The sequence below is a fragment of the Trichosurus vulpecula genome, chromosome 8 (assembly GCF_011100635.1).
Source record: "Trichosurus vulpecula isolate mTriVul1 chromosome 8, mTriVul1.pri, whole genome shotgun sequence".
Classification (NCBI taxonomy): Eukaryota; Metazoa; Chordata; class Mammalia; order Diprotodontia; family Phalangeridae; genus Trichosurus; species Trichosurus vulpecula.
In genome coordinates, this window is record NC_050580.1 from 228,684,646 (window position 1) to 228,700,932 (window position 16,287).

Sequence of the window (16,287 nt, forward strand, 5' to 3'; positions counted from 1 at the left end):
TCCTCAGTAACCTACACAGAACACAGTCTTGACCCTGATGCTTACCTGAATGATGAAAAGTAGCCCTGGCCTGACTATAAAGTAGTTATGTGTTGGAGTCAGGGGGATATAGTGCCATGTTGAATGCCATGCATACTTGCATATGTCTAATGAAGGATATTTCACTAATTTGGGCAGGATTTTATTTCTCCTTTTAAAAAATTCTGAGCCTAATAACAAATAAAATGGGCATTTCCATATACAAAGTAAAACAGAAAAAGATTATACATGAAACTATGGATCTCCATTTAGTTTCTTCCTTTTCCTTTAAATATCTAATAAATTCATCATGTTACTATCAAAGCTGTCTTGTTTGTCTGTAATTTCTTCTGGCCTTCTTTTGTGTGCATTTGAAAAAACCAACACCTTCAATCAACCTTTTTTCTTTATTTTTTTGGCATCTCTTTGCCTGTTGCTAGCTCCCCCATAATTCCCCATTTGAAAAAGGAAAAAAAAATCTTTGTAGCAAGCATACAAGTCAAGGATAATAAATAATTAATTCCCACAGTGGCGTATCTGAAAATATATGTCTTATTCTGTACCTTGAGACCATCACTTCTGTCCTAGCATGCTGCATCATCCTCTGGAATAATGGTTGGCCAGTGATCAGAGTTCTTAAATCTTTCGATGTTTAGTTTTGTTTTTTGGGTTTTTTTTTTAAACAGTATTGTTGCTGTTCTCTAGTTCTGCTCACTTCCTTCTGAATCAGTTTAGAGAAGTTCTCTCAGATTTCTCAGAAACCAACCATTTTGTTAGGTCCTATAGTATAATAATGTGTCATTGTATTCATATATCATGGTTTATTCAGCAGTTCCCCAGTTGATTCTTTACTGTGGTCAAAAGAGTTGCTACAAATATTTTTGTGTATATGAGTCCTTTTCCTCTTTCTGTGATCTCATTTGGGATACAGGCCTACTAGTAATATCACTGGTCAAAGAGTATGCTCAGTTTAGTAACTTTGGAGGCACAGCTCTAAACTGCTTTCCAGAATGACTGTAGCAATTTACAACTCTCCCAACATTGTGGTGTACCTATTTTCCTGAAGGCCCTCCAGCAGTTGTTACTTTTTTTTTTATCATCTTTTTCCCAGTTAAGTGTTTACTTCCTAATCTTAGCTTTATTTTTATTTAATTTTAGCTTTGTTTGTGCAAAAACTTAAATTTTTATGTAATCAAAATTTATTCTTCTATTATCCTTTTTATCCCTTGTTTATGAACTCTTTCTCTACTGGATTTCATTTCTAAGAAGTGAGTCTGTTCCATTATTCACACCTTAGATTGACCTCTCCTAGTCTTTTACACAGTAAAGGGTATAGTACTTTCTTCAATCTTGACAACATTTGTTATCCTCGAACTATACTGAGGCCATTCTGTCTAGTGCACTGGCACAGTCCACACTAGCATGGTCTAGTGCTTCTTAAATTTTTTCTACTTAAGACCTCTTCAACGCTTCTTAAACTGTTTAAGATGTGCTGGTCATTCTAGTGGACAAGTCCTTAGAGTCAGAGGATCAGAGTTCAAATCCTGGCTCTGACACTTATTACTTGCATGACCTGGAGCCATGTCACTTAACCTCTCTCTGCTTTAACTTCCTCATCTATAAAATGAGAGTTTTATATTAGATGACCTTGAAGCCTCTTTCTCTGGCTCAAATTCTGTGAGCCTACAGTCATGTAGAATCTAGATACTCAGCCCTAAAATGAGTGAGATCTGTTTCCTTAATGAACATTTTAAATAATTCAAACTCCTAAATAACACTTGTTCTCTCCTTTTTCTAGGAGCCTGAGCAATAAACAAATATCCCGCTACCTCCTGGGAACCCTGTCTATGTAGTCTTTTAAATATGGCTCTAATATATAGGCAACCCCTATCCGTACATACCTCTATAGCCAACCCCTATATTTTTAAAGACCAAAAAGGGAGGGGGGAGAAAAAGAAGTGGAATATAAATAATTAAAACTGATGAATAGATTGAAAAAGTCTGAAAATATGTGCAGTGTACCACACATGGACCTCCCATCTTTGCCAAAGAGTAGGTTGGGGTAGAGGAGTGGCTCCTTTAAAAGCCAGGGGAATCTGTAGCAAGTATGTTCCTCCCTCAATTGATAAATATGTGGCCCTTATTAAAGGAAATTGCTCTCCTGGAGAATAAGTAGAGGGGAGAGAGGACTAGGAGGGATGGAAATTGTTGGGAATGTAGAAAAGCCAATGTAAAGAAGTTCTTGCCTTCAAGGAACTTTCAGTCTAATTAAGACCATAAGTAAATATAAATTTGCCTTGGATCTGGAAGCCAGATAAGTTTTTCAGCTTTTTAGGAAAGGAAAACAGAAGCAGGAATAGAAAGGCTGCATGTTGCCAGATGACAATTGGTTTATTATCCTGGAATCCCAGCTTAGTGTAGAAAAATCTATAGAAGGGTCTTGGAGAAAATACTCAGAGAGGGAATTAAGTTAATTTGTCATTTTTATTTTATTTTATTTTGGGGGGGCATGGTTTGGGCAGGGCAGTTGGGGTTAAGTGACTTGCCCAAGGTCACACAGCTAGTACACATGTCAAGTGTCTGAGATCAAATTTGAACTCAGGTCCTCTTGACTCCAGGGCAGGTGCTCTACTCACTGCGCCACCTAGCTGCCCTGAATTAAGTTAATTTGGCCCCAAAGTGTTTGAAATAACAATACAAGACTTATAAAAAGACTGTGTAAGGGTTTCTTATAACAAATACATAATGAGTAATCCTAACTATTTACTAACTTTGGGTTCAAAAGAGGGTAAAATCTCTGTGACTGAATTAATCTAGAAAGATAAAAGAGTTACAGGTTTAGAACTGGAAGCAACTTGAGAGATGATCAAGTCCAGCAGCAGAAGAAACTGAGATTTGCCCAGGATCATAACATAGGTAGGAAATAGAGGCAGAAATGGAATTCGAATCCGAGTCTTCTGCCTCCAAATCCAGTGATCTTTCCACCTCTCCTCATGGACAAGAAACAAGTTGAGTTGGGCATTAAAGAGTGAATAGGATTTGAGTAGGCAGCTAGGTGGAAAAGTAGAGTACTGAGCCTGGAGTCAGGAAGACTCATCTTTCTGAGTTCAAATCTGACCTTAGACACTTACTAGCTGTGTGACCCTGGTCAAGTCACTTAAACCTGTTTACCTCAATTTCCTCATCTATAAAATGAACTCTAGAAGGAGGTGACAAACCACTGCAGTATCTTTGCCAAGAAAATCCCAAATGGCGTCACAAAGAGTCAAGTGGCTGAAAAACAACTCAACAATAGGGATTAAAATGGTCAGGAAGGGGTGTGAACAAAAATTTTCCCATGTGGATCAACTCTCCTTGTCTCAATCCTACTACAGTCAATCCTCAACTTTCAAGGCAGTAATGTTCCTAGAAACTGGCACAGAAGTAAAAAAAAAAAAATTGCAACATAAAATTTGAGTTTTAAAGGCAGGCAATGAAAACCTACAATGAGTGTACAGGGAGTTCTTTACTATGATAGGGTAGACAAGACCAGTGAATCACTTAGTTCGGTATCAGCTGCTCTACAAACTTCTGTGCATAGCGAAGTTGCATATCTTTTTTTAATACTTTTTTTCCTCTGCCCCATCACATCAGTATATTTGTGAAAATGCCCAGGATCCCAAACTGAAGGCCTAGAGAAGTTGTAATTTTGCCAAGGTCACACACATAGTACAATAGGTATAAAATTCCGATCTTTGTCTTCAAATTCAGTGTTCTTTCTGCTATAGAATGTTACAGACATCTGACTCACTTTACATGTGAAGAAACAACAACCCTGAAGGGTGATTTATTTCAGGTTACGCACTTTGGCTAGGACTGGAACACGTCTCTCCTTGTTCTGGGCCTAGGGTTCTTTTCAGCATTCCTGGAACTATTGTCTCAAAAGTCTAGGTACAATACTTTTAATAAACAAATTTCATCCAACCACTTGGTGGCTCTTTTTTCTCCTAGTTTTCTCTTTTTCCTCCCTAGCTAATTCTTAATTTCCTTTCATTCTTCTCTCCCAGGCTTCCCACTGTTTAGGGGTGAGGGAAAAAGGATAAAATAGTGGCTCTGCATGCACCCAAATACATATACATGTGAGTTTTTTGTTGTTATATAGTTGTTATTTTTGGAAAGCATTCAAAGAACACTCTGAACAAAGGGTCTTATATAAGTGTGCTGATAGATTAATTGAGCTTGTTGCAATTCAGATGTAAAGATACTGGGGTGGGACTTCCTGAATATGGATGCCTGAATTTCTCAAACAAAGAGAATAAATCTGTTCTTCCTTCTCCCAATCATATTGTCAACATTCCAGGAAAAATACTTTTCAGCCACTCCTATTGTCTCTAGGTTATACATGTGATAACAATAATATTTATATAATACTTGAAGGTTTGTAAAGTGCTCTATGTAGATTCTCATTTGAGCTTCTTTTTATAATTATAGAAGTCAGCACAAAATGTGTTACCAGTTCTCTTGGGGGATGAGGGTACTGGTATAGTTCCTCTGACACCCAGAGGCCACTTCTGAGAAGGCCAAAAGACTGGTCCGCTACTTTAATTACCTTAGCTTCATCATACTACACCTTAGTCATTATGGCTCTGACAAGTATAACAATAGTTGTCAGGAGATACCCATTTTTCTAAATGAGGAAACTTAGGCCCAGAGATGCTAAGTGATTTGCCCATGGGTATTAGTGACAGGTGGGACCTAGGTCTTCCTCTCTCCAAGTTCCATACCATCTTCACTCTGCCAGGCTGTCCTCAGAGAACTTCTATTTTAAGAGGTCAAGTGACTTGATCAAATGTATATACAGTCAGAATTAGTGGCAGAGTCTATACTAGAACCAGAATCTCTTGACTATACCATACCTTGATGTTTTCTGCTAGAAAGAAGTCAGGGAAGTTGAAGAAAAGGATAGGGGTAAAAGAACCTTGGTTCTAGACCAGAACAGGCCACAGCGAAAATACAACTCCAGGGTTACAGGTGATCTCATTTCAGCTTACCTTTCCAGACTTCTCTCTGTTTTCCTTTAGTCAGCAGTCTATATTCTAGCTCAGTTGGACTTATTTCCAGACTGCCTGCCCCTTCCCATCTCTGTGCCTTTAATCTTTACTCCCACCCCTCTCAATGCTGCCCATTCCCCCTGCCCCCAAAATAGGTTGAAATACTTTTGCATTCCTTTGAGGCCTAATTCAGATTCCATCTCTTCCATAAAGCCTTTGATTATAGATCATAAAATTTAGACCTATAAGGGACTTGATAGATGATCTAATGCAGTATACCTTCATTTTACAGCTGGGGAGACTAAGACATATAGATTTGAAGTGACTTATCCATGATCACATGGGTGTATGTCTGAGATTTAAACCCAGAGCTCTAAGTCCCAGCATTCTTTCCGTTTTACCATTTTCTTGTTCAGTAGTTCAGTTGGGTCTGACTCTTTGTGATACATTGAGATTTTCTTAGCAAAGATACTGGGGTGGTTTGCTATTTCCTTCTCCAGCTCATTTTACAGATGAGGAAATTGATGCAAACAGGCTAAGGGTTAAGTGACCTACACAATTAGTAAGTGTCTGAGGCCAGATTTGAACTCGGGAAGATGAGACTTCCTGACCTGCCCCACATTTTACCATATTGTCTGGATTTTATCTATAGCTAAGAGTGATCTCCTGTCTCAAATCTCTCATAGCACTTTGTGCTTCTATACAAGTTGTCCCAAAAATCTGTGAAGTTTAAAGCTTTTCTTATTGTCGTTTAGTTGTGTCTGTGGACCATAGTACACCAAACTTTTCTGTCCTTCACTGTATCCCAAAGTCTGTCCCAGCTTATGTTCATTGCTTCCGTGACATTATCTGTCTCATCGTCTGCCATCCTGTTTTCCTTTGACCTTCAGTCTTTCCCAAAATCGGGGTCTTTTCCAGCGAGTCCCATCTTCTCATTATGTGGCCAAAGTATTTCAGCTTCAGCTTCAGTATTTGACCTAACAACAGCAAATAGCCTGAATTAATTTTTAAAAATGTTGACTGATTTGATCTTGCTATCCAGGGGACTCTCAGAAGTCCAGCACCACAATTCAGAAGTGCCGGTTCCGCTGCACTCAGCTTTCCTTACAGTCCAACTCTCACAGCCATACATCGCTACTGGAAATACCATAGATTTGACTCTACAGACCTTTGTTGGCAAGATGATGTCTCTAAACGATTAAAACTTAGATAGCTACTATTATTAGGTTCAAACTACACCCTGTATCTATTTACCACATCCCAATTTGTATATGTTATTTGTATCCATGCCGTATTTGCCCTACCAGATGGCCTGTGGTCAGTTATTAGGCCTATGGTATCCAAGAGTGAGGCATGGCCTTGACACCAAGGGTGTCTTCTTCCCTGTTGGGCAGAAAAAAGCAATGTGATCACTCAGTCTGTCCAGCCACAACACTGACTCCCAACTGAAGCAAACACTTTAGTTCTGACGTGCTCACACCCTATGCCCCTGTGAGGGCAGCCATTTGGGAACCTTTGCCGTGTGAAGAGGAGGAGATGTTTGCAGTCTTGAGCAGTTTACAAGGTGCCTTTTTTTTTTTTTTTTTTTTTTTTTTTTTTTTTTTTTTTTGCAGAGGGGAGGTGAGGCCATCAGGGTTAAGTGACTTGCCCAAGTTCACACAGCTAATAAATGTGAAGTGTCTAAGGCCAGGTTTAAACTGAAGGTCCTCCTGACTCCAGAGCTGGTGCTTACAAGGTGCTTTTCTCAGCAGCCTTGATGAGTAAGGGAGGGAGGAGGTATATAATGGAAATCATAGATTTAGATCTGGAAGAGACCTTATAGATAATCTAGTCCCACCCCCCTCATTTAAATTTTTTATTTTTATTAATTTGACAAATATGAACATTTCCATAGACAAAAATAGAAAAAGAGGACAAAAATGAATATGACAAAATGAATCTTTATTATGTACATGGATCTTTGTAATATAGCTTGATTATTAAAGTATATATTAAATTTAAAATGACAGATGTAATATTGACATGCTTGTCTTTCTTTGTATCATTGCAAACTTCCTTTTGCTTTCTTCTGTGTATTTTTAAAAGTTTAATTGACACTTTTTTCTTCTCTTTTTTTGGGGGGGGTATCATTATCATTGTGTCCCTGTCCCCACTTTTCTCACCAAAAAACGCTCTAAGTGCATTGGCCATTTCAGAAAATGTGTATTTATTCTGCACCTCTAGTTCATCTGCCAAAGAGGTAGGAAGCATAATCAATTAACAGTTTTCTGTAGTCGTAATTGGTTTTTGATTGATCATATTTTTTTCTCAGTTATTTTCCTCTACAGTGTTATATTTCGTTCTGGTTCTTACTTCACTCTGAATCAGTTCCTACAAGTCTTCCCAGGTTTCTTTGAATTTATCCCTTTCGTTATTTTTTAGAGTTCAGTAATATTCTATTACATTCATATGCCATAAATTATTTAGTCATTGGATGGGTACCCACTTTATTTCCAGTTCTTTGCTACAACAAGTAATTCTATGAACATTTTTGTAATATGGATCCTTTCCCTCTTTCTTTGCTCTGTTTAGGGTATAGGTCTAGCAGGACTATCACTGTGTTAAAAGGTATGCTCATTTTAGTGACTTTGTTGCATACAATTCTGTATTGATTTTCAGAAGGGTTGAGTCCACCAGCAGTGCATTTAGTGTGCCTATCTGCTATAGCCCCTCCAACAACTGCTCTTTTTCTTTGCCAGTCTAATGGATGTAAGATGGAACCTCACAGTTGTTTTAATTTTCATTTTTGTTATTAGTGATTTGGAGCATTTTGTATGTGGTTGTTAGTAGTTTGCCTTTCTTCTTTTGAAAAGTATATGTTCATATGGCTCTTGTTCCTACATATGTGTCAGTGTTCTCTTATCTTGGATATCAGATATTTATCTGCAAAGATTTCCCCCCCAACTATTTTCCGTGTAATTCTAACTGCATTGATTTTGTTTGTGCAAATCCTTTTTCAGTTTTATATAGTTGATATCTCATTTGATTCTCCTTATCCCTTTTTTGGTCAACAAAACTCTTCTTCTATACATAGTTGCAAAATGTATTATTTCCTTTTTCTCTTCCTGAAACTTGTTCATAGGGCCTTTTATATCTAGGTCTTGTGGCTATTTGAAGTGTATTATGGTATATAGTATGAGATGTTGGTCTAAGCCTGATTTGTTCAGCAGTTTTTGTTGAGCAGTGAGTTCTCATCCAGTGGTTAGAATTCTTGGGTTTATTGATTGAACACTGTGCTACTATGTTCTGTTTCTTCTGGGTTTTCTGTGCCTAATCTGTTCCAATGATCTGTTTTTAAAGAAGTACCAAATGGTTTTGATAGGTTTTGATCAGGGGTGGGGAACCTTCGGCCTTGAGACATGTGGCCCCCCCAGGTCCTCAGGTACAGTCCTTTGACTGAATCCAGATTCACAGAACAGATCCCCACAATAAAGATTTGTTCTGTAAAACTTGGACTCAGTCAAAAGGCTGCACCCAAGGACCTAGAAGGCCATGTGTGCCCTTGAGGCCACAGGTTTCCCACCCCTGGTTTTGATGATTACTGCCATACATCAGTTTCAGATCAAGTCTGGCTTGGTATCTGCAGCAGAGTATCTGGTCTTTGTGTTTCAGTGGCTGGCTCTGTGTGTGTGTGTGTGTGTGTGTGTGTGTGTGTGATGGGGAAAATATAAAGTTCTGTATGAAACAGTGAACTGTCTGAATTATAGAACTATTTTGAAATTAAAAAGTAAATTTTTGTTATTTCTAAGTATCTTTTATGAACTAAGACATATGGGATCCTAATGGGTAAATTGGAATACATTAAATAGGCTACATTATATACTTGAGTAAACATGGATAAGTCACACTTGACCTCAGTTTCCTTATTGGTAAAATGAAGGGAGGAGATTGGACTAAATGTCCTTTAAGATCTCATCTAACTCTAAAGTTGTGAGTCTCAACACAAAAGCTCTACAACATACAAATTAATTTGCTAGATCCTGGAGTCCTCTTGAGCACTAAATTTGGCAGAACTATTGGTTTTAGACTCAGTTTCTCTATATGAGTGAAAACTCCAAATTTCTAGAAGTCGTTTTAAATTCTGCTTAAAAATCATTGAATTAGCAAAAAATAAAAATTGTTAGTAGGACCCTAATGAAATTTTTTGAGAAAGGGAGCTTTGGAGGGTATTTGGGGTAGAGGGTAATAGTGGAGAATCCCATACCCTCAGTTTAAAGAGGAAAATCCAGTGTAGCCATCTCATCATTTCCTACAGGCTGTACTCCATCATCCCCCCTCTTCTGTATACTGCCCCCCCCCACACACACACAGAAGGATACCCATTTCCCACCTTTTCATCTTCTTAATGTGTGTTGACTTCCCATATTTGTATACCCAGCTTAGCACAGTGCCTAGAATGTAGTAGGAGCTTAATGGTAGGAGTTGAATGTTTATCAAATGGATCTTCTAATCTAAGACTCCTGAATAATATCTTTTGTTATGAAATAAGATAATTTTATGTATAATGGATGGAGGATTGGATGATTGCAAAGGACCCTTCTAGGCCTCAGCAGTCTGAAGCCTTGTTGTGCATTGTTTGATTAGAATTCCTCCAGTCAAGGAGCTGTGCTTCATTTGGAACCTGGCACCCTATTATGTTTTACACTATTGTCAATGTTGACCTCTTCAATTAACTTGCTTCAAGTGAGGAGTGTGTTGCTGTTGTTCTAGAGAGGTATGTGGTGGAGTGTCAACACATGTGACTGGCTATAACTTCCTGGGTTGCAGGTGTGTATGATGAACTTGGTAATTGTTTCATTTTTGAAATTCACAGATGCAGAGTCAGAACTGTGAGTGACTAGGCCTGTTGTTCAGGCAGCTCAGGGATACATTCTTTTTTTAAGACAGTGTTTCTGCAGTTGCTTTTTCCTCCCATTAAATTAGTTCCTTTTTTTTTTCTTCCCTAAGTTGAACTCATACCGTGTGCATGTGGCAAAGGAAAAACTTGACTCATTAATACAGACAGCAGTCCTCTTGTCGTCAGCTGCTTCTTCCCTTCTTCACCCAGAGCCTCCATGACTTGTGGGGCAGAATTGGATCTTTTCTCAAAGCTCAGCTCTGCTTGAAAGATTTCAAGGTGAGATAATTCCTGTTTCCCTATCCTCTTTCAGAAATCTGGCTGTGCATGCTGAAGGCTTTTGGCATGCTACCATGCTCCCAAGCCATAGAGAAGCTAGATGTTACATACCTTCCTTACACTGAAAGAGAAGTGAATTTAGTTGATAAGATTCCCTAAAACTTGGCTTATAAAGGGCTTCTCTCTTATTCCTTCCTGAAGTTTTTTTATGCATTTTTTTAATAGGTGGATTTGTACCTGGCTGGCAGTTTTTTTTCCCCCATTTTTCTTTCTAACTTGGACGGATAAAAGATGTGCTATGGCAGGATAACACCAAAGAACAGCTCAGCCTCACCATTTGCCTCCTTAGGACATGGATTACTTCTTCCATTCATGATTATTAGCATTTTCCTTGGAAATGGAATTGCTTCAGGTAAGTCAGGTACCTGTATTTTGATTGTGTTAGGCATCCTGAGAGGATATAGTGTCATGATACGAAATGGCTCTAGGACAGCAGATTACCAGAGTGTGTCCTTTTTGCAGTGTCCTGGAAACATGATTTTGGGGAGGGCTTTTGTATCATATCATAACATTGAAGATTTAGAGCTGGAAGGAACTTTAAAATTATTTAGTCCAGTCCTTCTTAAACTGTGGGTCATGATCCCATATGGGTTGCGAATGGAAAATTTTTAAGAAATGCTGATTTAGTCAACCCCCTCGTTATGGCAAAGAGCAGTTTCTCTAGTTCCATGGTTCTCAAAGTGTGGTCCAGGTGTGTCCAAGACCCTTCCAGGGGGTCCTTGGGGTCAAAACTGTTTTCATAATAATACTAAAACATTCAAATTTCTAATGTATTAAATATCACTAAATATAACCCACATCAACAGAAGCTCTTTAGAGTATCAAAAGGATCCTGAGACCAAAAAGTTTGAGAATCACTGCTCTTGTCCTTTGACCATGAATGTGTAGGCAGAGAGGCTTAACACAAAGCTAGACTGGGTGGGGGGAGGTTGAAGGAATCCTAATGTTGTTCCTCTTCTCCCTTCCTGCTGCAGCTCTTGCCTTTTTCCTGTTTTCCCTTACATTCCACCTTACCGAGCACTGAAATAAGAATCAAGGAACAGATTTCTTGTCTCAGACTTGCCACTAATTATCTCTGTGGCTTTGGGCAAATGTCTTGATTTCTTTGAGCTTCAATCTCCTAACCTATAAAGTTAGAAGTTTGTACTGAATGATCTTAGTATGGTCCATTCCCATTTTGATCTTAATATGGTTTTAAATACCACGTAAGGTTGGCAAAATGGAAAAGGTAAACTAAGACCTAGTGACATTTATTTAAAAGTTGTGAAATGTTTCAACTTCATTAACTTCTTGATTGCTTTTATCACTAATTTAGTTGCCCTAATAAGTATCATTCATACCATCCTGTATACATCCTATATAATCATACCTTATGTGAATGAATCAATGAGAAGACATCTACTAAGCACTTACCGTGTGCCAGGCATTGTACTAAGCACCCAGGGACACAAATAGAAAAAGCCAGACAGTCCCTGCTCTCAAAGTTCTCATACTCTTATTTGGGAGAGACAGTACATAAAAGACATCTTAGCTGTAGAGCAGATGGAAAAGCCCTAAGGATGCAGCCTTGTGGCCCTGGAGTCCTTAGGTGATGTCAGCAGGTAAGATAACAATGCCAGGGATTTTAAAGAATAGAAATGTAGAAATAGGGCATAAATAATAGAAATGAGAGTGTGGGTGTGGAATATAGACCTTACACAACAGTTTTTGAGTCTCAGAGGCACACACACTCTCTCTCCCTCTCTTTCTCTGTCTCTCTCTCTCAATAGGATATTCTTTCCATATATGTAGGAAAGATGTGATTATTGGGTAGAGGAGGAGAAAGACCCAATGCCTGTGGTACTGCTCTGAATAGGGGCATCAAAGCCTCCTCAGCCTCATTTGGGCTGCTTAATATTGTCCTAGAACATCTCTTCTCCCTATTAAAGCAAGAAATGGTGTCATTACCCATGTTTACATCACACATCATGAGTTTCTTCTAGTCCAGAGTTGTCAGAGAGGACTTGCCATTCTCAGTATTTCTTCCTGCAATGTCCAGCATCCACCTCATATCTCTCTGGACCACCTTTCTCCTCCCATGTCTGTAGTTGGCCCAGATATGAGAAACATCCAATATATCTGTCTCTAGAAGAGTTGACTTCACTGTGTTCCATGTCTCTGTGGTGCTGTGGAACATTTTAGGGTGTGGAAGGAAAACTGACCTTACTGACCTCATGAAAAGCAAATTGCCTGGTAAACAAGGCATAGAATCCTCATAAAGGGTGGAACAGTGTTCTGGAAACATATTTCAGTACAAAGATCTGTAAGTTTGGATATAAAACCGTTGCTGCCGTTTTGAACCTGCCCTCCTGGAAGTTATTATTCATAAAATCCTAAAATTTTAGACTTGGAAGGTCTAGCAATCGTGTAATCAAATCTCCTTATTTTACAGGTGAAGAAACTAAAACCCAGAGGGGTGACTAGCCCAGGGTTACCCAGCTAGGTGAATGTTAAAGCCAGAATTAGAACTTAGGCCTTCCTCACAGATGCCAAAGCATAGATCTGACTTTGTCACTCTCCTGCCCCAGACAGTGCCCACCACCCACCTTCCAATTGCCTTTGGGATAAGATGCTGTTCCTGTTTGATGTTTAAAGCCCTTCACTCTCTGGCTCCAGTCGGATGCCTTTCTAGGCCGACTATGCACTTCTCTCCCTCACACACTGTCCTCCAGCCAAATAACCTTCCATCTCTCACCTTTGTACCTTTGTATGGACTATCATTCACATGTGGAATGCACTCCTTTGTCACAACTGCCCCTTAGACTCTTTAAAGGCATAAGTGCCAACTCTTTTAAGAGGCCTTTATTATCATTCAGTGCCTGGCTTAATTTTAGTGGGGTTTTGCTTATTATAGTGCTAATCAGAAGTTCTCTATATCAGTGAGGTCACAAGTGTAGTAAAATAAAATGAAATCATTGCCATACTGCTTTTTTTTTTTCCTAACCTCAGTATGGGAGACTTGTCTGGGCATGTTACATGAGAGTATTACCAGCACTGGGAAATCCTCTAACCTCTGCTCTTTGGTGCGAGAGTTTGGCTATGAGTCATCTCATCTTTGCCTGCTACCCCTCCAATCTCAACTTCACCCCACCCTTTTCCCACTACCCACACCTTCTTTACTTTCCTCCCAAAGCCTGAAATCAATGATAAGAAACTCATGGCTCTAAAGTAATGGGGGGTGGGGGTGGGGGGAAGAGAGGAAGAGAGAGAGAGAGAGAGAGAGAGAGAGAGAGAGAGAGAATGAGAGAGAGAGAGATGGAGGAGTGAAGAATCGAGGAAGGTAAAATTTGAAGTTGTTCTTCATCTCTCTCCTTCTCCCTTTCTTATTCTCTCTCTCCTTCCCCTAACACACACACACACACACACACACACACACGCACAAAACGTACACAACATGGCAGAACAGAATGTATATGAAGTGAGATATTTCAGTCCTTCTGAGAACCAGCACTTTGCTGCCAGTCCTCTTCCCCTGACCCCCCACCCCACCCAAAAGGAGATTATTCCAGAGTAGAAGGGAAAAATAATTCCTTGGCCTGAATCCGTGAGCGACACCTGTAATGACATGCCTTCCAGTGAGGAACATGGCCAAGAAACTTTGCCAAGCAACCAAGATCCAGATGTGCAAACTTTTGAGAAAAAGCAATTGCATTAGAAAAAGTTCCCTTCTTCTCCTGCCCTCCTTCCCTTTTCCTCCCACAGTTTTAAAAGATGAAGTGTCCTGTGAATTGCATAGCTGTCTTAGTTTCAATAGCCCTAGTTTAAAATGTAAACAGTGCATATACTTGCTTACACATATTTCATGCGTGTGCAAGCATGCTTTACATAGTTTAGCAGGCATTTAGTTGTGGTGGTTCCATGAGAGAATGTTCTTTAGGAGCACACACTTTAGCAATGACTACACTTACAAGTCTTACACCTAAAGATTGGAATAAATAGGCTACATTAGAAGACAATAGGATTGTTGTCTCCCAAATAGCAGAAATATTTGAATTTTACCACCCTGTCTTCATATAAGGCTATCTTTCCTAGGCCCTAGAATTACAATACTAGGAATATTAGCTGTTGGTACTGTTGTTCAACCTCAAAAGGATGATTTCTTTGTAACTATAGACAATTCTTTACCTCTCTGTGTTGCCTCTATAAAACAGAAGCAACAATCCTTGGGTTCTTTAAAGGCAATGTATTAATAACCAACTAAAAAAATTATTAGATATCTGATGACTAAAAAGTGCTATATAAAACTCAAACAGCAGCAGCATCTACAATAATATAAAAAGTTGATGTTACTATTAATTTAGTCATGCTAAATGGTAAATATTATACAGCTGTCCTTATAGGACTAAATTTTAAAAAGCCAGAAAATGAAGATACAAAGTCATCTTTTAGTAGTGGAGATCGAACTTTAGAGTTTCCGTTTGCTTTTGAGTAATGGCTTCTGTTTAATGCTTGAGGATCTGCTTAGCCATTGACAAAGGCTGTTTGTCTGAAGCATGATGCTGATTGATGCTACTGTTTCAGACTGCAAATATTAGTAGACTGTGCCCTAGCATGTTGTATGAAACAAATTTAAACATATCATAGCTGTTTGGCTTACTGATATCATGTATTCATTTCTACCACCCACCCCTACCCTGTCTTGTCTTTTCCTGAGTAATTTTCTTGGGATGGATAACATTTTGGATTTTATTCTTGGCAGTTTGGGAGGCTGCAATAGAGGCAGAGCTGTGGGCTAAGAACTGAGAAACCTAGTTTCTGTTTCCAGATTCGTCACTGGGTACCTTTCCACAAGTCAGTTTAGCTCTCTTGACTTCCCTTTTCTCATCTGTTAAAGTTAGGGAATTAGACGGGTGATATCTAATTTTTTAAATCATGCGAGCATTTTAAATATGACAGACAAAACAGACACACATCTGGTTTTACCCACAAACATGGGAAAGACTTCATGTGAGTTGGCTTGACTTTGGTTTGCTAGCGTTCCCTTGTAGAAGGTTGTTGGCTACAGTGTCTCAGCTGGTCCTACCATATCCTACCAGGATGCAAAGATAATATTGAAGATTGTGCCACTATTGTGTTAAGTCTTCTTTCTCCCATTCCCTAGGTTTCCATTAGAAATGACAGACCATCCTGTCAGGAGACTGGTTTGAGGAAGAGAGTATGGTCTTTTAAAATTATTGACCCAAGGAAGAAAAGAGTGATTTTCTCATGGTTTTTGTTTTTAGGCAATCAGGGTTAAGTGACTTGCCCAGAGTCACACAGCAAATAAATGTCTAAGACTGGATTTGAACTCAGGTCCTCCTGACTCCAGGGCCAGTGTTCTATCTACTAAGCCACATAGCTGCCCCTACCATTTTTTTTTGAGGGGCAGTTCTTTTATAGTTGCAAAGTTTCCTTCTGTTGTCCCTTTCTTATTATTTATTATTTTTAGTCTCCCCTGCAGTGACCTCTTATGGTTGTATGCCCAAGTGGTAGTTGAAGAGGTTTATCTGGGCAGTTTTATTTTTGGAAAGACAATAGGGCCTCTAGCAGATTAGTAGATTGTTTGCTAAATAAGGGTGTAGTTCCTACAACATCTGATGAACGTCTTCCTATCAGCTGCAAACGCTGCTGACATGAGTGATGTAATCTCCTTGTGGCATAATTACCTGTCTATAAAAAAGACTGGGGACTTCCTCTATTACTGAGAAATTACTGTGGAACCTAGGCATCGGGGGAAAAACAGTGAGAAACTACTTTGCAGTAAACTAGTGAATTCTCTCCCTCTTCATCACAGCCTCAGGTCTTTCCTGGCTTCCTTCAGGTCCCAGCTAAAATCCTATCAGGAAAGCTTTCCCACTGTCCCTTAATTATAGTGCTTTCCCTCAGTTGATTATCTTCAATTTATCTTGAAGACCCTTTGGTCTTCCCCTTCCAGATCCATTTTTTTTAAAGGAGGCTGTTCTTTGCCTCATTTTTTTAAGACTTAATCACGGAATGGGTGCTGCC

The 16,287-nt window shown here is 39.1% G+C and overlaps 1 protein-coding gene across 1 annotated transcript in view; it reads left to right on the forward strand.

Annotated features, from left to right (window-relative positions):
* Positions 1 to 16,287, forward strand: part of SUSD6 (sushi domain containing 6) — a 124,773-nt gene that overhangs the window by 44,161 nt on the left and 64,325 nt on the right. The window contains exons 2-3 of the mRNA XM_036734218.1: positions 10,035 to 10,203; positions 10,429 to 10,615. Of these exons, the coding sequence (XP_036590113.1) occupies positions 10,495 to 10,615 (121 nt within the window). The 5' untranslated portion in view covers positions 10,035 to 10,203; positions 10,429 to 10,494. The remainder of the gene's footprint in view (positions 1 to 10,034; positions 10,204 to 10,428; positions 10,616 to 16,287) is intronic.